The sequence below is a fragment of the Cannabis sativa genome, chromosome 6 (genome assembly GCF_029168945.1).
Source record: "Cannabis sativa cultivar Pink pepper isolate KNU-18-1 chromosome 6, ASM2916894v1, whole genome shotgun sequence".
Classification (NCBI taxonomy): domain Eukaryota; kingdom Viridiplantae; phylum Streptophyta; class Magnoliopsida; order Rosales; family Cannabaceae; genus Cannabis; species Cannabis sativa.
This window is the reverse complement of record NC_083606.1, coordinates 73466941-73489748: the sequence shown is the minus strand read 5'-3', so window position 1 is coordinate 73489748 and position 22808 is coordinate 73466941. Positions and strand designations below refer to the sequence as shown.

Genomic DNA, 22808 nt, shown 5'->3' with positions numbered 1-22808 from the left:
ATGTACGCTAAACATGTAAACACACATGCATATCATTACACTAGTCTTACCTCGTTTCTGAATTCAAGTCTGTCGTTCAACCTGAGTAGAACTGCTGCTCGACGATTTATAGGCCCCTAAATCACAATATTTGTGAAACTGATGAGTGACACGCTAAATTACTTTTCGGAGACTTAAAATCGAAACTAAAAGTTTCCCTATCGATGGATAACATGGCAATACCATAAATATTACAAAAGGGGGGAAAATTAGGGTTCCCTAAACTGCCCCAAACAGCAGACCGGTTCCCCAACTGAAAGTCCAGTTCTGTGAGGTTTCTTGGGGACCAACCAGAATTCCAGTTCCTACAGGTCCCACTGAACTAGTCGACCGGTTCAATGCAGGAAACATAAAACTCCTTGCAAATAATTCAATTCGACCCCAAATTTCACAAGAACCTCCAAAACATCTAATTACGTCATAATAAATAGAAATTATATAATAAAACCAACGAATAACCCTTGAAGCAAAAATCACCATTAGAGAGCAAAGCTTAAGCTCATCAACTCAAACCTTGCTCAATCACCACACCAAACATCAAACCTATTGTAAATCAACTTAAATAACTTTAATTTAAGTTCTATATACAAAATCAAATATCCTTAAACATCACAAAACCCTACTTCTAAAATCATGCATAACTTAACTTGAAACCTAAGAAATCACAAAAGGGTGAGCATGGGAGCTTACATTGGATTAGAATCACTAAAACCTTGCTATTTTCCCCCTTAAATTGTAGAACAAAACTGATTTCCTCCTTAGTTCCCAGCTAAACAGAAGTAAGAGAGAGAGAGAGAGAGAGCTAAAAATCCAATTTTCTGTTTTTCCTCTTTTTGATAAATCTTCTTATTTCCAACTAAAAACCCTTATTATCAATCCAATTGCATTCGTAGCCTCAGTTACTCATCTGCACCATTGATTGCTAAGAAAACTCAAGGTGAATCCAAAGAAGCTGCATCAAAGAATCCATTGTCGGCGGACCTATGGTCGTACAACGTAACAAGCTGAAAGAATGGCGAAGTCACTGCTTCCAAGCTCATCCACATTGCCCATGCTCGCGTCTATGTTACTTTTGATATTCTCTACATGTCTTTCTCTTTCATCTTTTCTTGACAACTTTTGTATCCTTTAGATATTAATTAGAATGTTAGCTATTTGGGTTTTTTCACTTTGGAAGAGAGTTGGCACTAATAATGCAGTGTGAGCTATGGGATATTGAACATGGGAATGCTTGCCTTGCCTCATATATAGGATCAAAGTGTGGAGTTTTGCAAGGATAACTTGGGTCTTGGTGAAACAAATTAGATATTTTTTGATATCTTTTTCTATGTGATATTGGTTTTGTAATATCTAGTATAAATATATTATTATTTAGTATATTATTGTACATTATAATATTTTATTATTGCACTAAATGGGATATACATATTATTGATTAACTCTAGTATAAATATATTATTTATTTAGTATATTATTGTACATTATAATATCTAGTATAATGTGGCATTTCCAGTGAAAGTTCTTGCAAAATTTGTCTTGTTCACTCACAATATGAACTGAAAAAATTAACTCTCTATGTAAGTTGGTTTAAGATTGTGTAGATTACTTTTTTCATTTATAAATGTAGTATTCAAATAATGTGTCTCTTAAATAACTGAGGTAATCTCAGTCTACAATATCTTTCCATTTTTGAATATTAAAGCTCATTTTTTCCCATGCAAATATGTCTTGTGGTCTTATTTTTTGAGTAAATTATTTCTTGAAAGAAGAAGAAATACAGAATATTTGATGAGGCTGATCTATTCTTTCATTTAACAATTAATACAGTTGCAAAGATAACTAAAGAAAGATTAAACATCTTTCCAGTGTGGTATATCATCAGCCAATTATACTCACACATTAATTTCTACTTACAATTACACTAACAAAGGACTAATTAAACCTTAATTAGCTCTATATATCAACCCCTTATGAGGAGGGTGAGGCCAATAGTTGTGACAATGATTGTGGATGGAAGACCAAACTTGAGATGAGTCCAGAAAGAGAGTGTGTAGTTGAAAGATGGATCAGCTAGACGAGCTTGCTCACACACGATTAGATTAGCAGCCGAACCAGGTAGCGACAAGTTTCCAGCAACTGAGCGATATACTTAAACATGTCAGCTTTGTCAAGATAGATACCAAGAAAGACCATGGTTCCAAAAAGAAATCCAAGGACTGAGAGATCAATGGCATCATATGCTTCATCTGGAGTGATGACCTTAAAGATGATCATAAGTATGGCTCCAAGGAGGGATCCTGCTGTTCTGCCTATAGGTACGTAGTAATGGAAGTGAAGGGAATACTTCTAACACCCAGAAAATTACAAATGAAATCGAACCTAGCACTACCTTCTCCGTAGACGCTAACTCTAACGCCATTAATTTCTGAAACTAGGAAAACTTAAAAGAAAGAGTTCAAATCATCAATTGGTTTGGAACGATATATAGAAGCTACTTGCAACTCATGCATGGGTACGTACGTTATATATAATATTCAAAATTTAAAAGTATATATATATAAAGGCTCAAAAAACAATGGTCAAATAAGGACCTTTTTAATCTGAATAAATTAAAATACAAATTAAAAAAAAGGCACAACTTTCCAAAAACATCGTAGAAAATATATATATATATATATTGATAAGATTTTGTCCCGTTATTGTACTTTCACGATTGTAATTCGTGATGTATGACGGCCGTCAAGGAGTTATTTGATCTGACGATTGAGATTGATTTAGGGGTAATTAGGGTTAAAAAGTAAAAACGTACCCTGATACTCATTTAATGTACCTTGAGACCCATCTAATGACCACGGAATACATTTCGTGAAAGTACATCACGCGACAAAATCATATCCTTATATATATATGTTACTTTTTTGTTGCCAAAATAAATAAATAATTATTGTTAATTTGAAAATAAAGACAACTAGGATTATGATTAATTGAGGTAGTTTATGCCTTAGTTAGGGTAATTATCTTCAATCTTTACATGTATTAATGTGTTTTTATTTAGGGTAAATACTATTTTAGACCTTCTGTTTTACAAAAGTTATCAATTGGACCTTGTGTTTTGTTAAATGACAAAATGGACCATGTATTTTCTAAAATAGTACAAATAAGACTCTGAATTAATTTTTTGTCAAAATAAAGTTTAATTATAATCCGATCTAAAAGTGTTATGACCAAATTGTTTACATTTTTTGTATTTGTTTGTATTAAGCATTGTCTTCAAGTTGGTTGTATTAAATTGTCAAAAATTAAACTCAGGGTCCTACTTTTACTATTTTAGAAAATACATGGTCCATTTTGTCATTTAACAAAACACAGAGTCCAATCTGTAACTTTTGCAAAACACAGGGTCGAAAATGGTATTTACCATTTTATTTATGTACTAATTATGTATAAAATAATCATGTGACATAAAAAAACATATACATTACAATTTAATTAGATATATAATTAAATGAAGAATGTTAATGTATATATAACTTTATTCTTTGCATAACGAGCATTGCTATTAGGCATTAGTGGTGCCTAGCACCTTTGCGACATGTCGCGTTGCGATTGGCTAGCGATACTCCCTAAAAACTATTATATTAAATTATATGGGACCCGATACTTAGTTGTACCAATAGCGATATTGACACATAGGAAGGTGCTAGGCACCACTGGTGCCCTTTAGCATTTCTCTTGCATAACATATGTAGTGTTTTGATTATATAAATGGGCATGAATCGAGGAGTGAAGTCGCGTGTTCTTGCTCCATTGAAAGGATTGGGGGTTCCCCATGCTGGTCGGCCGATGGTGACCTTGCGTGAGCATAGATCCTTGAGCTCTGAGAAGAATTCCCTAAGTCTCGATCTGAGTTCCTATTTCTGGTATTGATGGTGATAAAGAGCATTTGGTGAATTTGCCTATTTTCGTGAATGAGGCACAGGGCTCTGCATCAGCTCTCGAAAACTCTGTGATTTTCAATTTGGAAAAAGAAGTAGAGGAACGTAAATTATGATTTAGATCATCAATATTTACCTTACCAAGTTTCATAATTTCAATGTTAATGTCAACTTGGAAAATTGAAATAAAGAAGTTTAGTTTTAACATTATTATTAATGTATATTTCTTTTATTTTAAAAGTATATGCCTTTTTTTTTAACTTACTAAATATCTTAACAATTTTAATTTAAGATTTTTTTTTATTATTTTTTTGGCTGAATTTTTTTTTAATGTATGAGTTGAATGTCAAAAATCTTAGGGAAATTTACATAGTATATTAACTTTTTGTTATTTTTTTACAAAAATATTGTCAGACGGTATTTTTTACTTTTTTACTGTATTTTTTTATAAGTTTCATACTGCAGTATACTGTGTTAAGTTTTCACTGGTGTTTTACTGGTGTTCTACTGTTGTTTTGAGTTGTTCTGCTTTGTGACAAAACTTACTTGTTCATCTTATCTATTACTTTCCATAGCTCTCTCTCATATATATCTCGACACATAAATTCATACATAAATCATAACAAAACATCATCATCATAAATTAGATTTATAACCAGAGTGCAAGTCATTATTTACGTGTCATTTTCTTATTAGTATATTAAAATTAATTTTTAAATAAATCAAGGACTGCCATGTGACTATTGACTTATACTTAATAGTTAGGTGCTTACAAAAATTCTAAAAAAATATAACTTAATTATTATTACCGTTAAAAATTATATTTAAATATTTATGTAATTGAACTATAATTAGGTTTTTATATCACTAATTTTTGTTGTTGTTATTTTAAATATTTAATATATTTGCTTAAATAAAAAAATTAGTATTACTATTACATCCTTCAAAAAAAAAAATGTTAATACATTTGCATGTATTTTCCTCCTTTCCTATATATTTTTAAAATCAGAAATTACAAATTTTAGCGCGCTTAAACAAAAAATTTGAAAACCCGCCAAAACTTTTAATTTGATTGAAGATCCGCATGAACACACTAAAATGAATCTACACCGTCCATTAAGAATAAATCAACGCTCAAGATTCATCCTCTTCATTTCACCACTACTATAAATACCAAACTCAAATCCCACACTTTCCACAACAAACTCCATTTTCTCTTCCAATTTTCCCGAGAAACAAACAACTCAACTTCATCCCCTCAATGGCTCGTACCAAGCAAACAGCAAGAAAATCCACCGGAGGAAAGGCTCCAAGGAAGCAACTGGCAACCAAGGCGGCAAGAAAGTCTGCTCCAGCCACCGGAGGAGTGAAAAAGCCACATCGATTCAGGCCAGGAACCGTTGCATTGAGAGAGATCAGAAAGTACCAGAAGAGTACTGAGCTTTTGATCCGAAAGCTTCCGTTCCAGAGATTGGTGAGAGAAATCGCTCAGGATTTCAAGACCGATCTTCGATTCCAATCCAGCGTTGTGTCTGCTCTTCAAGAGGCTGCGGAGGCTTACTTGGTCGGTGTGTTTGAAGATACTAATCTCTGTGCGATCCACGCTAAGAGAGTTACAATCATGCCAAAGGATATTCAGTTGGCTCGTAGGATTAGAGGTGAGAGAGCTTAGGGTTTTGCATTTCTCTTCTGTAATTGCTTTTAGATCATTGTTTTTTTTTGTTGTTGTTGAATCCAATGGATGATTATTAGATTAGTTTAGCTCATGTTGTTAATTATTATTACTGTTTTATCTAATTAATGAAGTATTAGTAATTGGATTAATCTTGTTCTAAGGTTGAATTAATGTATCTTTCTTTTTATATAAAATAAGCTTAATTCACTAATCCTAAACAAAAATAAGCTTAATTTCAATCCAAAAATAATTACTTTGCAGATTGTGAATTGGACAATTAGGGCTTACGAGAGAGAGATTTAACATAAATTGTTCTTTTTCTCTAATGGTGTGCTTATCGAAATGTGTCGTTTTTATAAATATTGTCGTTTTAGTTTTCCGTGTTTAAATTAATATATAGTTTTGTTAAACAAGTGTCGTTTTTGAAAATAATGCTAGTTTATTTTGTTTTCTTTGAAATTTGTCGTTTTTTACGAATAATGTCGTTTATGGAAATGATTTCTTAGTTTATGTCGTTTATCGGAAATAATGCCTTAATTTATGTCGTTTGAGAAAAATTGTCGTTTTTTATAAATATTGTCGTTTTGGTTTTCGTGTTTAAATGAATATGTCGTTTAAGAAGTGTCGTTTTTTGAAGATAATGCTAGTTTGTTTCGTTTTCTTGGAAATTTGTCGTTTTTTGAATAATGTCGTTTAGAAATGATTTCTTACTTTATGTCATTTTCTTCGAAACTGTCGTTTAATGAATAATGTCGTTAATCGGAAATCATGTCTTAATTTAATGTCGTTTTCTAGAAAAGATGTAATTTCTCTAAAACATTGTCGCTTGCGTTAAAAAATGTCGTTTTATTTAAAACATGTCGTTTATCCGAAAAAAGTCATTTCTCCGAAATGGTGTCGTTTTAATGAAAAGATGTCGTTTTTTGAATAATGTCATTTTTACGAAAAATTATCGTTTTCCGAAAACATGTTATTTCTCCGAAATGATGTCGTTTTCTTTAAAAAATGTCGTTTATTACGAAAAATTGTCGTTTTCTTGAAAAACTGTCGTTTTTTTATAAACCTGTAATATATCAGTTAAACTTTATTGTAAGCAAAGAAACTCTAAGAGGAGAAACGAACAATTAAATTAAAGGGCAAAATAACAACAACGAGGAAACAAGGAAAGAGTTTTCATACAATTATAGATGGCAAAAACATATATACACTCTTTATGAAAGTAGGTAGAGAGGAGAGAGGAGAGAGGAGTGTATATAAGTTATAGGAGTTTGTATTGGGAAAACTACAAGAAACCTCTGCCTACTTATATACACTCCTCTAACTCATTCGAACCAGTAAATACAAACTCATTAGCCTACTTATATACACTCCTCTAACTCATTCGAACCAGTAAATACAAACTCATTCGCCTACTTATATACACTCCTCTAACTCATTCGAACCAGTAAATACAAACTCATTCGCCTACTTATATACACTCCTCTAACTCATTCGAACCAGTAAATACAAACTCTAACTGCATACCTCCACAGCTCTAACGCGACGATCACCAATATGAGTCGATCTTCATTCTCTGATTTAAAGAGAAGTCTAAGCATGACTAGAGCTTTATTTTCTGATCTAAGGAGGAGGACTCTAAGTACAAGGAGGTCATTCTTTTTTGATGATGTACCAACAACTGTAAGTACAAGGAGGTCGTCCTTCTCTGATGTACCAACAAGGAGGTCGTCTTTCTCCGATATGCCAAGATCTCAAAGTATGAGATATGCAGCGACATCACCAAAGTTTACTGATGTTCAAAGGCCAAGAGGCCAAAAGAAGAAAGGCGCTCTAAAAGAAATGAAAGGAGCTCTTAATAAGATCTTCAAAGGTCTTTTTAAGAGTAAAAAAAAACACCTTTCCGAGAATGCGGAGACGGGAATTCCAAGAGCGCCCGCATTGCCTCTGAATTTGCGGGCGCTCTTGGAATTCCCGTCTCCGCATTCTCGGAAAGGTGTTTTTTTTTACTCTTAAAAAGACCTTTGAAGATCTTATTAAGAGCTCCTTTCATTTCTTTTAGAGCGCCTTTCTTCTTTTGGCCTCTTGGCCTTTGAACATCAGTAAACTTTGGTGATGTCGCTGCATATCTCATACTTTGAGATCTTGGCATATCGGAGAAAGACGACCTCCTTGTTGGTACATCGGAGAAGGACGACCTCCTTGTACTTACAGTTGTTGGTACATCATCAAAAAAGGATGACCTCCTTGTACTTAGAGTCCTCCTCCTTAGATCAGAAAATGAAGCTCTAGTCATGCTTAGACTTCTCTTTAAATCAGAGAATGAAGATCGACTCATATTGGTGATCGTCGCGTTAGAGCTGTGGAGGTATGCAGTTAGAGTTTGTATTTACTGGTTCGAATGAGTTTGTATTTACTGGTTCGAATGAGTTAGAGGAGTGTATATAAGTAGGCGAATGAGTTTGTATTTACTGGTTCGAATGAGTTAGAGGAGTGTATATAAGTAGGCGAATGAGTTTGTATTTACTGGTTCGAATGAGTTAGAGGAGTGTATATAAGTAGGCTAATGAGTTTGTATTTACTGGTTCGAATGAGTTAGAGGAGTGTATATAAGTAGGCAGAGGTTTCTTGTAGTTTTCCCAATACAAACTCCTATAACTTATATACACTCCTCTCTCCTCTCTCCTCTCTACCTACTTTCATAAAGAGTGTATATATGTTTTTGCCATCTATAATTGTATGAAAACTCTTTCCTTGTTTCCTCGTTGTTGTTATTTTGCCCTTTAATTTAATTGTTCGTTTCTCCTCTTAGAGTTTCTTTGCTTACAATAAAGTTTAACTGATATATTACAGGTTTATAAAAAAACGACAGTTTTTCAAGAAAACGACAATTTTTCGTAATAAACGACATTTTTTAAAGAAAACGACATCATTTCGGAGAAATAACATGTTTTCGGAAAACGATAATTTTTCGTAAAAATGACATTATTCAGAAAACGACATCTTTTCATTAAAACGACACCATTTCGGAGAAATGACTTTTTTCGGATAAACGACATGTTTTAAATAAAACGACATTTTTTAACGGAAGCGACAATGTTTTAGAGAAATTACATCTTTTCTAGAAAACGACATTAAATTAAGACATGATTTCCGATTAACGACATTATTCATTAAACGACAGGTTTCAGAGAAAATGACATAAAGTAAGAAATCATTTCTAGAAACGACATTATTCAAAAAAAACGACAAATTTCCAAGAAAACGAAACAAACTAGCATTATCTTCAAAAAACGACACTTCTTAAACGACATATTCATTTAAACACGGAAAACCAAAACGACAATATTTATAAAAAACGACAATTTTCTCAGAAAACGACATAAATTAAGGCATTATTTCCGATAAACGACATAAACTAAGAAATCATTTCCATAAACGACATTATTCGGAAAAAACGACAAATTTCAAAGAAAACAAAATAAACTAGCATTATTTTCAAAAACGACACTTGTTTAACAAAACTATATATTAATTTAAACACGGGAAAACTAAAACGACAATATTTATAAAAACGACACATTTCGATAAGCACACCATTAGAGAAAAAGAACAATTTATGTGAAATCTCTCTGTAAGCCCTAATTGTCCAATTCACAATCTGCATAGTTTCGGCCAAAGAGATGTTTCGGCCAAAGAGATGGTGAGAGGGTTTTTGGGGTTCGGTTTTGAGTGAGAAAGTTTTCTAGGCATAGTTTCGGGTAGAAGCTTTGTGGGTTGTTTGGGTTGTTCTTGGTTCGGGTAGAAGCTGCAAAGAAGAAAAGAAATATCTTGAAGAACCCTAACCTTAGAACCTGTAGCAAGAAAGAAAAAGAAAAATATTAGAACCCATAGAATCTTAGCTGCTGTAAGAAAAAGAAGAGATAAAAAGCCTTACCATTTCATTGCTGCCATTAGTAGAGAAAAAGAAGAAAGCTTGAAGAAATCTCTAGTAGTAGATTCGGCTGTGAGAAAGCAAGAAGGAAAAATAAAGTTTTAGAACCCTAGAAACCCTAAGACCAAGAGAAGAAGAAGAAGAGAAAGGAAAATTTTTGTAACCCTAACCCAAAAATTTTCTTTGCTGCCGTTAGAAGGAAAGAGAGAATAGAGTTTGAAATATTTTGAATATTTCTTTGAGAAAGTGTGGCTGCCGTGATAGTGAATATTAGGGTTTGTGTCATTACATTATATATTAGGGTTAAGACATAGGGTTTCTTTAGTCTTGTGTGCCGAACTATTAATTGAGAAAAAGGGGCTGTCCTTTTGATTTGATTGAAGAGAGAATATTGAATTGGGCTGCCTTTGATTATTTGGGCCGAACCAATACTGTGAAAAAGGGAGTTTTGACTTGGTTTTTTGTTGGTTTGACCGAAGGTATATATGTATCAAAGAAGGGCTATTTACAAAAATATGGGAAAATAAAGATAAGTTTTGATATATATGGCATAAAAACTTAATTACACTAAATATGGTATTTTTTTTAAAAAACTTACAAATATGGGAAAAAGTCTTGAGTAATGCCATAAAAAACTTAAAATTTGTGTTTCTTTTTATTTATTTTTTATTTTTTAAAAAAATAAAATACTAAAATAAATAAAAAATGATCTCAACTATAGATATTATTTTTTTTACAGAAATTAAACTTGTTTTTTTTTATTTAAACTACTATTTTTTTTCTTTGTTTTTTTGTTAAAAACTAATTATTTCATTAAAAGCAACAGAAAAAAAAAAACCAGTTTCATCAACATCATCCTGAAGAAAAAACAATATAAAAAATTATAATCTAAAGATAATATAAACTTTAAAAATCAGTTTCATCAACATTGAAAGAAACTATTAATTTCATTAAAAGAATAAAAAAAATAGTTTCATTATGTTATTAGAATTTTTTTTCAAGTTACTTTTTTATTATTTTGTTTCTAGGTTGGAAACTTACACTTATATTTTGTTATTAAATTATTGGTAGGCATTATGTGTTGTTTTGATTATATTTGTGATTAGTATTTTTTTTTTTGTATATTTGTGTGTGTGTATGTTTTTATTTGATTGTCTGATGAAACTGGTTTCAATTAACTTTATTATTAACATTTGTATTTTGTTATGATTTTTTATAACGTCAAAACTGGTTTCACATGTCGAAACTGGTTTCAGATGTTTTAACTATTCTGTAATGGGGTTGCTCAATTTTTATGATATTATTATATATTTTTTCGTTTGTATAAAACCAGTTTTATTATTGTATGATATTTGAACAAAAATTTTTATTTTATTTTAATTAATCAGTTTCTGACATACATATTATTTTATTATTTTTATAACTGGTTTTTTTAAGTAATTAATTTTTTTTTATTGTTGTTCATAATTGAGTTTTATTCAATTTTTTATTAATTTATCTCAAGAAACTGGTTTTTATTTGTTTGTTTTTATTTTGGTTGTTTTACTAACTGGTTTCTCACATTCCACTGTTTTTTTTTTGTTATTCTTTTATGGTTTTTATTGCACTTTTGTCTCTTTAATTTTCTTTGTTTCTTTTTTTCTCTTTGATTTTAATTTGTGATTCTCTTTGTTATATTTGCTGCATATTGTATGTTTAAATTAACTCTAATTTTTGAGCAAGCAAATTAAAAATTAAATGCCAAAATAAAGAATGAAGTTAGAAGTTTGATTATTAGGTATTGATATAAATTTTATATGTTCGAAACTGGTTTTTAAATTTAGTATCGTTAATTTGTAAAAGTTTAGTTATTAGGCATTGTGTATTTTTTATTATGTTATTGTTGAAACTATTTTTTTTTTTTTGCCTCTTTTAATGAAATAATTCGTTTGTTTTAATATTGATGAAACTGGTTTTTAAAGTTATTATCGTCTTTAGATTGTAATTTTTTTCATTATCTTGTTGATGAAACTATTTTTTGTATTCTTTAAATGAAATTATTAGTTTCTTTCAATGTTGATGAAACTAGTTTTTAAAGTTTGGATTCTTTTTAGATTATGATTTTTTATATTGTTTTTTTTCAGGATGATATTGATGAAACTGGTTTTTTTTTTCTGCTGTTTTTAATGGAATAATTAGTTTTTAACAAAAAAAAACGAATAGTAGTTTAAATAAAAAAACAAGTTTAATTTTTGTAAAAAAAATGAAATATAAAAATGTACACTTATTATATATTAAGAGAAAAAAATTAGGTTGAGAAAAAAATTGAAAAAAAAAAGAGAGACACAAAGAGAAATTAGAAAAAAAAAATAGAGAGAGATAAGCGAAAGAAAGAAAAAAAAAGTAGCAACTGACTTAAAAGTTGAAAAGAAAAAAGAGAGCCAAAATTGACTAAAAAATATATAAAAAAGACAAAAAAAAAACTTTTTGAAGTTTCAATAAGTAAAAAAGAAAAAAAAAATTAATAAAAGTATAAAAGTAAAATGTTCTTGTCAAATTAAAAATGTAATGTTTGAAAAAAAATGTAGTATTTGGTGTAAATTTTTCAAATAAAAAGAAACCCTAAAATGTAAGTGTAAAATAAATTAAAAAAATAAATAAAACAAATTAAGCTAAAAACAAAAACATAAAATATGGGATTGGATAATAAGTTTATAAAAATATGGCATATCAAATACCATAAAAAACTTAAATGTGAAAAAATGCCATAGAAAAGTGGCAAACCTAAAAATGCCATATTTTTCTAACTTTGTTATGAAATCCCATATTTCATGTAATTTTCACATCAAAGAAAGGGTGCTTGATTGGAGAGAGAAACTTTGTTTCTCTTTGGAATTGATTAGTGTGATCCGAACCTTTATTGGTTCTTTGTGTGTGTGATCTTTAACTTGTTGGGCTTTTAACATTGGGCCTGAAACAGAAAGTGTAGAAATTTTTAAAAATATCACTTTTGCACTAGTATTAACTTGTTTCTTTAAGTGTGTTGGTTAGAACAAATAATTTCCAACAATGATTGTAACTCTCTTAGCGTGGATCGCACAGAGATTAGTATCTTCAAACACACCGACCAAGTAAGCCTCCGCAGCCTCTTGAAGAGCAGACACAGCGCTGGATTGGAATCGAAGATCGGTCTTGAAATCCTGAGCGATTTCTCTCACCAATCTCTGGAACGGAAGCTTTCGGATCAAAAGCTCAGTACTCTTCTGGTACTTTCTGATCTCTCTCAATGCAACGGTTCCTGGCCTGAATCGATGTGGCCTTTTCACTCCTCCGGTGGCTGGAGCAGACTTTCTTGCCGCCTTGGTTGCCAGTTGCTTCCTTGGAGCCTTTCCTCCGGTGGATTTTCTTGCTGTTTGCTTGGTACGAGCCATTGAGGGGATGAAGTTGAGTTGTTTGTTTCTCGGGAAAATTGGAAGAGAAAATGGAGTTTGTTGTGGAAAGTGTGGGATTTGAGTTTGGTATTTATAGTAGTGGTGAAATGAAGAGGATGAATCTTGAGCGTTGATTTATTCTTAATGGACGGTGTAGATTCATTTTAGTGTGTTCATGCGGATCTTCAATCAAATTAAAAGTTTTGGCGGGTTTTCAAATTTTTTGTTTAAGCGCGCTAAAATTTGTAATTTCTGATTTTAAAAATATATAGGAAAGGAGGAAAATACATGCAAATGTATTAACATTTTTTTTCCTGTAATAGTAATATTGATTTTTTTATTTAAGCAAATATATTAAATATTTAAAATAACAACAACAAAAATTAGTGATGTAAAAACCTAATTATAGTTTAATTACATAAATATTTAAATATAATTTTTAACAGTAATAATAATTAATAAGTTATATTTTTTTAGAATTTTTATAAGTACCTGACTATTAAGTATCAAGTCAATGGTAACATGGCAGTCCCTGATTTATTTAAAAATTAATTTCAATATACTAATAAGAAAATGACACGTAAATAATGACTTGCACTCGGATTATAAATCTAATTTATGATGATGATGTTTTGTTATGATTTATGTATGAATTTATGTGTCAAGATATATATGAGAGAGTGCTATGGAAAGTAATAGATAAGATGAACAAGTAAGTTTTGTCACAAAGCAGAATAACTCAAAACAACAGTAGAACACCAGTAAAACACGAGTGAAAACTTAACACAGTATACTGCAGTATGAAACTTATAAAAAAATACAGTAAAAAAGTAAAAAATACCGTCTGACAATATTTTTGTAAAAAAATAGCAAAAATTAGTATACTATGTAAATTTTCCTAACATTTTTGACATTCAACTCATACATTAAAAAAAATAATAAATAAAAAAATCTTAAATTAAAAGGGAAATTTACAAAAATACTGGAATTTTGGTTAACTTTTACAAAAATACTGTCACACGGAAATTTTTTCAAAAATACTGTGTTTTTATAAAACACCAGTAAAACACAAAACAGAACAACTCAAAACAACAGTAGAACACTAGTAAAACACCACTAAAACACCAGTGAAAACTTAAGACAAGATATCGTTAAAGATGAAACTTATAAAAAAATACAGTAAAGAAGTAAAAAATACCGCCTGACAGTATTTTTGTAAAAAAATGGCAAAAGTTAGTATACCATGTAAATTTCCCAATTAAAATTGTTAAGATATTTAGTAAGTTCAAAAAAAAAGGCATATACTTTTAAAATAAAAGAAATATACATTAATAATAATGTTAAAACTAAACTTCTTTATTTCAATTTTCCAAGTTGACATTAAAATTGAAATTATGAAACTTGGTAAGGTAAATATTGATGATCTAAATCATAATTTACGTTCCTCTACTTCCTTTTCCAAATTGAAAATCACAGAGTTTTCGAGAGCTGATGCAGAGCCCTGTGCCTCATTCACGAAAATAGGCAATTCACCAAATGCTCTTTATCACCATCAATACCAGAAATAGGAACTCAGATCGAGACTTAGGGAATTCTTCTCAGAGCTCAAGGATCTATGCTCACGCAAGGTCACCATCGGCCGACCAGCATGGGGAACCCCCAATCCTTTCAATGGAGCAAGAAAAGAACACGCGACTTCACTCCTCGATTCATGCCCATTTATATAATCAAAACACTACATATGTTATGCAAAGAATAAAGCTATATATACATTAACATTCTTCATTTAATTATATATATATCTAATTAAATTGTAACGTATGTGTTTTTTTATGTGACATCATTAATTATTTTATACATAATTAGTACATAAATAAAATGGTAAATACTATTTTTGACCCTGTGTTTTGCAAAAGTTACATATTGGACCATGTGTTTTGTTAAATGACAAAATGGATCATATATTTTCTAAAACAGTAAAAGTAGGACCCTGAGCTTAATTTTTGACAATTTAATACAACCAACTTGAAGACAATGCTTAATACGAACAAATACAAAAAATGTAAACAATTTGTTCATAACACTTTTATATCGGATTATAATTAAACTTTATTTTGACAAAAAATCAATTCAGAGTCTTATTTGTACTATTTTAGAAAATACATGGTCCATTTTGTTATTTAACAAAACACAAGGTCTAATTGGTAACTTTTGTAAAACATAGAGTCCAAAATAATATTTACCCTAAATAAAAACACATTAATACATGTAAATATTGAAGATAATTACCCTAACTAGGGCATAAACTACCTCAATTAATCATAATCCTAGTTGTCTTTATTTTCAAATTAACAATAATTATTTATTTATTTTGGCAACAAAAAAGTAACATATATATAGGGATATGATTTTATCGCGTGATGTACTTTCACGAAATGTATTCTGTGGTACATTAGATGGGTCTCAAGGTACATTAAATGAGTGTCAGGGTACGTTTTTACTTTTTAACCCTAATTACTCCTAAATCAATCTCAGCTGTGAGATCAAATAACTTCTTGACGGCTGTCATACATCACGAATTACAATCTGTTAATAACGGGACAAAATCATATCAATATATATATATTTTTTCTCTCATGTTTTTGGAAAGCTGTGCTTTTTTTTTATTTGTATTTTAATTTATTCAGATTAAAAATGTCCTTATTTGACCATTGTTTTTTGAGCCTTTATATATATACTTTTAAATTTTGAATATTATATATAACGTACCAATGCATGAGTTGCAAGTAGCTTCTATATATCGTTCCAAACCGGCCAATTGATGATTTGAACTCTTTCTTTTAAGTTTTTCTAGTTTCAGAAATGGCGTTAGAGTTAGCATCTACGGAGAAGGTAGTGCTAGGTTCGATTTCATTTGTAATTTTCTGGGTGTTAGCAGTATTCCCTTCACTTCCATTACTACCTATAGGCAGAACAGCAGGATCCCTCCTTGGAGCCATACTTATGATCATCTTTAAGGTCATCACTCCAGATGAAGCATATGATGCCATTGATCTCTCAGTCCTTGGATTTCTTTTTGGAACCATGGTCTTGGTATCTATCTTGACAAAGCTGACATGTTTAAGTATATCGCTCATTTGCTTTCATGGAAGTCTAAAGGTCCGAAAGATGTGGTTTGCAGAATCTGCATAATTTCTGCTCTGTTAAGTGCATTGTTTACTAATGACACCACTTGCATTGTCCTAACAGAGTTTGTTTTGAGAACTGCAAAGCAAAGTAATGTTCCACCCCATCCTTTCTTGTTGGCCTTGGCCTCAAGTGCAAACATTGGCTCTGCTGCAACTCCTATTGGCAATCCACAAAACTTGGTGATTGCCATACAAAGCAAAATTTCTTTCGGACAATTTCTATTGGGACTCCTTCCTCCCATGCTAGTTGGTGTCACTGTCAATATCTCAATTCTCTTATGCATGTATTGGAGGGTCTTGTCTTCTAACAAAGATGAGGAAATCACTACTTCAAATTGTCCTGTTTCAGAAGTAAACTCATCTTCTCAATCTTTGGAGGGAAAGAATGGAAGATTTGGATGGAAGAGTAGGTGTGTTTACCTTGTCACTGCTGGTATGGTGATTGGGCTACTGATGGGTTTGAACATGTCTTGGACTGTGATTACAGCATCTCTTCTCCTAATTGTGATTGATTTCAAAGATGCAGGGCCGTGCCTTGAAAAGGTTTCTTACTCTCTCTTGCTACTCTTTTGTGGAATGTTTATTACTGTAGAAGGATTTAACAAAACTGGAATACCAACCACTCTCTGGAACATGATAAAGCCTTATTGTAAGATTGATCATGTTTCAGGAATGGTAGTACTTTCAGTTGCCATACTTGTCCTCTCAAATCTTGCTTCAAATGTACCAACTGTGCTTCTACTTGGAGGAAGAGTAGCAGCCATGGCAGCAGCTATATCGCCACATGAAGTGAAAAAATCATGGCTTATCTTAGGGTGGGTGAGCACAGTTGCTGGAAACTTGTCGCTACACCGGTTCGGCTGCTAATCTAATCGTGTGTGAGCAAGCTCGTCTAGCTGATCCATCTTTCAACTACACACTCTCTTTCTGGACTCATCTCAAGTTTGGTCTTCCATCCACAATCATTGTCACAACTATTGGCCTCACCCTCCTCATAAGGGGTTGATATATAGAGCTAATTAAGGTTTAATTAGTCCTTTGTTAGTGTAATTGTAAGTAGAAATTAATGTGTGAGTATAATTGGCTGATGATATACCACACTGGAAAGATGTTTAATCTTTCTTTAGTTATCTTTGCAACTGTATTAATTGTTAAATGAAAGAATAGATCAGCCTCATCAAATATTGTGCATTTCTTCTTCTTTCAAGAAATTTACTCAAAAAATAAGACCACAAGACATATTGGGTTTTTCACCACTTCTGCATGGGAAAAAATGAGCTTTAATATTCAAAAATGGAAAGATATTGTAGACTGAGATTACCTCAGTTATTTAAGAGACACATTATTTGAATACTACATTTATAAATGAAAAAAGTAATCTACACAATCTTAAACCAACTTACATAGAGAGTTAATTTTTTCAGTTCATATTGTGAGTGAACAAGACAAATTTTGCAAGAACTTTCACTGGAAATGCCACATTATACTAGATATTATAATGTACAATAATATACTAAATAAATAATATATTTATACTAGAGTTAATCAATAATATGTATATCCCATTTAGTGCAATAATAAAATATTATAATGTACAATAATATACTAAATAATAATATATTTATACTAGATATTACAAAACCAATATCACATAGAAAAAGATATCAAAAAATATCTGATTTGTTTCACCAAGACCCAAGTTATCCTTGCAAAACTCCACACTTTGATCCTATATATGAGGCAAGGCAAGCATTCCCATGTTCAATATCCCATAGCTCACACTGCATTATTAGTGCCAACTCTCTTCCAAAGTGAAAAAACCCAAATAGCTAGCATTCTAATTAATATCTAAAGGATACAAAAGTTGTCAAGAAAAGATGAAAGAGAAAGACATGTAGAGAATATCAAAAGTAACATAGACGCGAGCATGGGCAATGTGGATGAGTTTGGAAGCAGTGACTTCGCCATTCTTTCAGCTCGTTCTGTTGTACAGCCATAGGTCCGCCGACAATGGATTCTTTGATGCAGCTTCTTTGGATTCACCTTGAGTTTTCTTAGCAATCAATGGTGGAGATGAGTAACTGAGGCTACGAATGCAATTGGATTGATAATAAGGGTTTTCAGTTGGAAATAAGAAGATTTATCAAAAACAGGAAAAACAGAAAATTGGATTTTTAGCTCTCTCTCTCTCTCTCTCTCTCTTACTTCTGTTTAGCTGGGAACTAAGGAGAAAATCAGTTTTGTTCTACAATTTAAGGGGGAAAATAGCAAGGTTTTAGTGATTCTAATCCAATGTAAGCTCCCATGCTCACCCTTTTGTGATTTCTTAGGTTTCAAGTTAAGTTATGCATGATTTTAGAAGTAGGGTTTTGTGATGTTTAAGGATATTTGATTTTGTATATAGAACTTAAATTAAAGTTATTTAAGTTGATTTACAATAGGTTTGATGTTTGGTGTGGTGATTGAGCAAGGTTTGAGTTGATGAGCTTAAGCTTTGCTCTCTAATGGTGATTTTTGCTTCAAGGGTTATTCGTTGGTTTTATTATATAATTTCTATTTATTATGACGTAATTAGATGTTTTGGAGGTTCTTGTGAAATTTGGGGTCGAATTGAATTATTTGCAAGGAGTTTTATGTTTCCTGCATTGAACCTGGTCAACTAGTTCGATGGGGACTGTAGGAACCGGAATTCGGTTGGTCCCCAAGAAACCTCACGAACCGGACTTTCGGTTGGGGGAACCGGTCTGCTGTTTGGGGCAGTTTAGGGAACCCTAATTTTCCCCCCTTTTGTAATATTTATGGTATTGCCATGTTATCCATCGATAGGGAAACTTTTAGTTTCGATTTTAAGTCTCCGAAAAGTAATTTAGCGTGTCACTCATCAGTTTCACAAATATTGTGATTTAGGGGCCTATAAATCGTCGAGCAGCAGTTCTACTCAGGTTGAACGACAGACTTGAATTCAGAAACGAGGTAAGACTAGTGTAATGATATGCATGTGTGTTTACATGTTTAGCGTACATGTTTATTAAGCCCGTTAGATTACATCGATAGCGGTATCAATATACGTAGATTTATATTGGATGCTGATAGATGTATGTTTGGCTTAGATACCGATCGACGCTATCGCATCGGTACGACTAGAGTATGACTAGCATACCGAGTGTAGGTTGATAGTATTATCGTACGAACGTTTTAGCTAGACTCGATCGTGTTGGGCCGGAATAGGGTTATGGTTGGGTGTATTGGCGCTTGCTTATAATTTGAGTTATATTTATGTTATTGATTATGCTTTTCTTACTCAGTCTGTCGACTCACAGATATTATTTGCATGTGTAGGTAAGGGCAAGGCTAAGGTTGAGCAGTCGTGAAAGCGAGCAGATGAAGATTGTGCATGTCGAGGCAGTTAGACTTGGAGCGTACGATCTTTGGGACAACTAGACATATTTTGTATAGTCGTTATGTGGCAACTTTTGTATTAAATACCAGAAACGGTTGTAAATATTTTATACTCGGGATCTTGGTTATATATATGTTATTTATTTTGGTATTTATAAGTATTTAAATAAGGTTTTAAATATTCACAATTTTCAATAAACTCGTTGATTAGCAACGAGTGCGTAATTATGTTAAAATCACGATAGCACGCCTAAACTAGTAGGGTGTTACAAATATTGATTTGGAAAAGATATGAAGCTAAGTTTATGATATTTTTTCTACTTTCAATATCGGTTCAGTCCAATGTAAATCTTATATATCTGATCCAAGTTTAGTTTGTTAATGCCTTGAAAATAACATTCCACTTAGCCAAGTGTAAGTGAACCACATTGCTAATTATCACGTCAGTGTAAGTATAACTGAATATAATTTTTTAGAAAATAATAAAAAAAGCAAGTATACTTTTTCTTTTAAACTAAAAATATATACATATTATGTTAAAAAAAAACAAAATTGGGATGCTTCAATAAAATTTTGGAATATTAATATAATTTATTTAATTATTTTTACAAATATTTAAATTTGCTCATATTTTTCTCATCAATATTTAGATTTGATTATAATTTTTCCCCTATAATTGTTCATTTTTTTTACCATAATAATTGAAAAAAAAATATAATTCACATATTTTTGTAAATAGGTGAGAGTCATAAAGATGAAAAACTTCTCTATAATCAATCATGTTACAAATCCCTAAAAATAACCTGAAAGTGATTTTCTAAGGTTGCATTTGGTAACATTTTAATTTTTTAATTACAAAATGAAAGTAAAATTTTTATTTTTAAAAATTTTGTTTTTGAAAAATAAAAATGACATCTGTAACCACTTTTGTTTTTCAATTTTAAAAACAGAAAATAAAAGTGTGTTTTATAAAGTTATTTTTTTTTTGATTTTATTTGAGACGGGTCTAAGTTTGTAGTCGGATTTGGATTCGGGTTAGAGGTCAGGTTCAATGCTAGGGCTGTGGGGAGAATTTGGATCCGGGTCTGATCGGAGTTCAAAATATTAATTAAGAAAAAAAAACTATTTAAAAATGATTTTTTTTTATTTTTAAAATTTTGATTCTTAATTAAAAAATTAAAAAATAAAAGCGATTTTATAGAACATGTGTTTAAAAAATATTTTTACTTTTTTAATTTTAAAAATAAAAAATTGATTAAAAAAGTGTTATCAAACACCACTTAAATATTTTTAAAATAAAAAATATAATATCCTAGTGTTTGGTTTGATAAATTCAAAAATGTTAACAAAATATACGAGACTGGTTTTAAGTTTAACTATTAATTCGTTATTAATAACATATAACCAACAAAATGAGAAAGTGATGATCATTATTTTATTCTAAATTTATAAGATACTATTGTTATTGAATAATCAGAAGAGGAAGAAAGTAAGAAAGAAATAAAAAATATATATTTAATATGTACTGGTGATTTCGGTTGCCTGTTTTGAAATAGTAAATGTCCCTATATATCTATTCTAAATTGATCAATGGTCAGATAACTATTAGTTTTATTTGGATGGCTAAAAATGAATGAGGGATTACATCTTTCATTTTCAACTGAGGAATTACATAAGACCCCTTTTAATTTAAATAAATAATAAATAAAATATCAATCCAATACAAGGTACATTAGAAAACTTAATATTTTTTAATAAAGAATAGCAAACTTATTGTTTTATGTATTTATTTATTGAGAAAAAAAACTTAGGGTGTGTAATTTGGAAGTAATTGGGTAATTATTAGATAGGGTTTTTCTATTATTTTAATCTATAATTATCTAATTAAATAAAAATTATATTTAATTTTTTAAAAGGTGATATTTTTGTTAGTGGGAGCTATAGCCCCCACATTAGTGTTAGTGGGTACACCTAATATTACTATTTGAAAATTATTTCAAAATTAAATAAAATTATAAAGATAAAAAAATTAAATAATAATATTAGGTATACTAATGTAAATATATAATATATATATATAAGTAATTCATGTTGGTAATTACCTATAAAAATAGATATCATCACTTTAAATTTATTGATAATTCAATTTTTTGAAAAATTTTACTACTAAAATTTAAATTTAGAGAGTAAAATACAAGAATGATAATTGAGGGTTTAGCCGAAATAATAATAGAGTAATTTGTGGCATAAATACTTAAATTTAACTCTTAGTTGTAAATAAATACCTAAGTTTAATTTTTAGCGGTAATAATACCTAAGTTATATTTCTGGAACTCTGTAGGTACCTAACTGTTAAATGTTAAGCTATTATATCTACTTGTCATTTTTTTATTGGTATATTTGAACTAATTTTTTTTTAAATAATAAAAATTTAATGAGGTCAAAATCCCCTGGGCCTGATGGGTTTCCGGCAAAGTTCTATAAGTCACACTGGGATGTGGTGGGCCATCAGACGGTACAATTTGTTCAGGAATTCTTTGCTGAGGGCAAATTCACAAAGGAGGTCAACCGAACTTTCATTGTCCTCATTCCCAAGAGGAGTAATGCTGTAAGTTTGATGACTTTCGCCCTATTAGTTTGTGTAATGTTTGTTATAAGATAATTGCCAAGATTCTGGCAAATCGAATCCGTGGAGTTCTTGATAATTTGATATCTCCGTACCAATCTGCCTTTGTTAAGGGGAGATGGATTGCTGAGAACTCAATTATAGCCCATGAGATTGTGCATGACATGGAGCGAAGACATGGTGGGGAGTCTTTCATGGGGATTAAATGTGATATGTCTAAGGCCTACGATAGGCTTGAGTGGAATTTTGTGAGAAAGGTTCTTCATGCTTTCGGCTTTCATGAGAAGTTACGTGCTATGATTATGGAGTGTATCACCACGGTCTCGTTTCAAGTTCTGTTAAATGGTGGATTGACTAAGATGTTCAGACCTGAGAGGGGTTTGAGGCAGGGCGATCCTCTTTCCCCCTATTTATTCATTATGTGCTCTGAAGTTCTTTCCCGAATGGTGTGTGAAAAGGAAAGGAGTGGGTTAATTACGGGTTATAAGTGCTCTTCGAATGGCCCAAGCGTTTCGCATCTTATGTATGCGGATGACACTATTTTCTTTGTGAGAGCATCGATTGAGGAGGCAACAACTCTAAAGGAGGTGATGGATACTTACTGC

At 31.1% G+C, this 22808-nt stretch overlaps 2 protein-coding genes, 1 long non-coding RNA gene and 1 pseudogene across 3 annotated transcripts; 2 read left to right on the top strand and 2 right to left on the bottom strand.

The window, feature by feature from the left end:
• Positions 1 to 4961: 4961 nt before the first annotated feature.
• LOC133039013 (histone H3.2-like) lies at positions 4962 to 5872 on the top strand. The gene has a single exon (XM_061117806.1). It carries the CDS (start codon positions 5236 to 5238, stop codon positions 5644 to 5646), a length of 411 nt encoding a protein of 136 aa, XP_060973789.1. The 5' UTR covers positions 4962 to 5235; the 3' UTR covers positions 5647 to 5872.
• Positions 5873 to 8598: 2726 nt separating this feature from the next.
• LOC133039015 (uncharacterized) lies at positions 8599 to 10079 on the bottom strand. Its single transcript, XR_009688561.1, has 2 exons — positions 9584 to 10079; positions 8599 to 9500 (listed from the first exon to the last, which is right to left on the bottom strand). It is a non-coding gene; the product is annotated as an uncharacterized LOC133039015 (long non-coding RNA).
• A 1972-nt stretch (positions 10080 to 12051) lies between these two features.
• Positions 12052 to 13264, bottom strand: LOC133039014 (histone H3.2-like). The gene has a single exon (XM_061117807.1). It carries the CDS (start codon positions 12988 to 12990, stop codon positions 12607 to 12609), a length of 384 nt encoding a protein of 127 aa, XP_060973790.1. The 5' UTR covers positions 12991 to 13264; the 3' UTR covers positions 12052 to 12606.
• A 2511-nt stretch (positions 13265 to 15775) lies between these two features.
• On the top strand, positions 15776 to 18802 carry LOC133039011 (silicon efflux transporter LSI2-like; annotated as a pseudogene).
• Positions 18803 to 22808: the final 4006 nt, after the last annotated feature.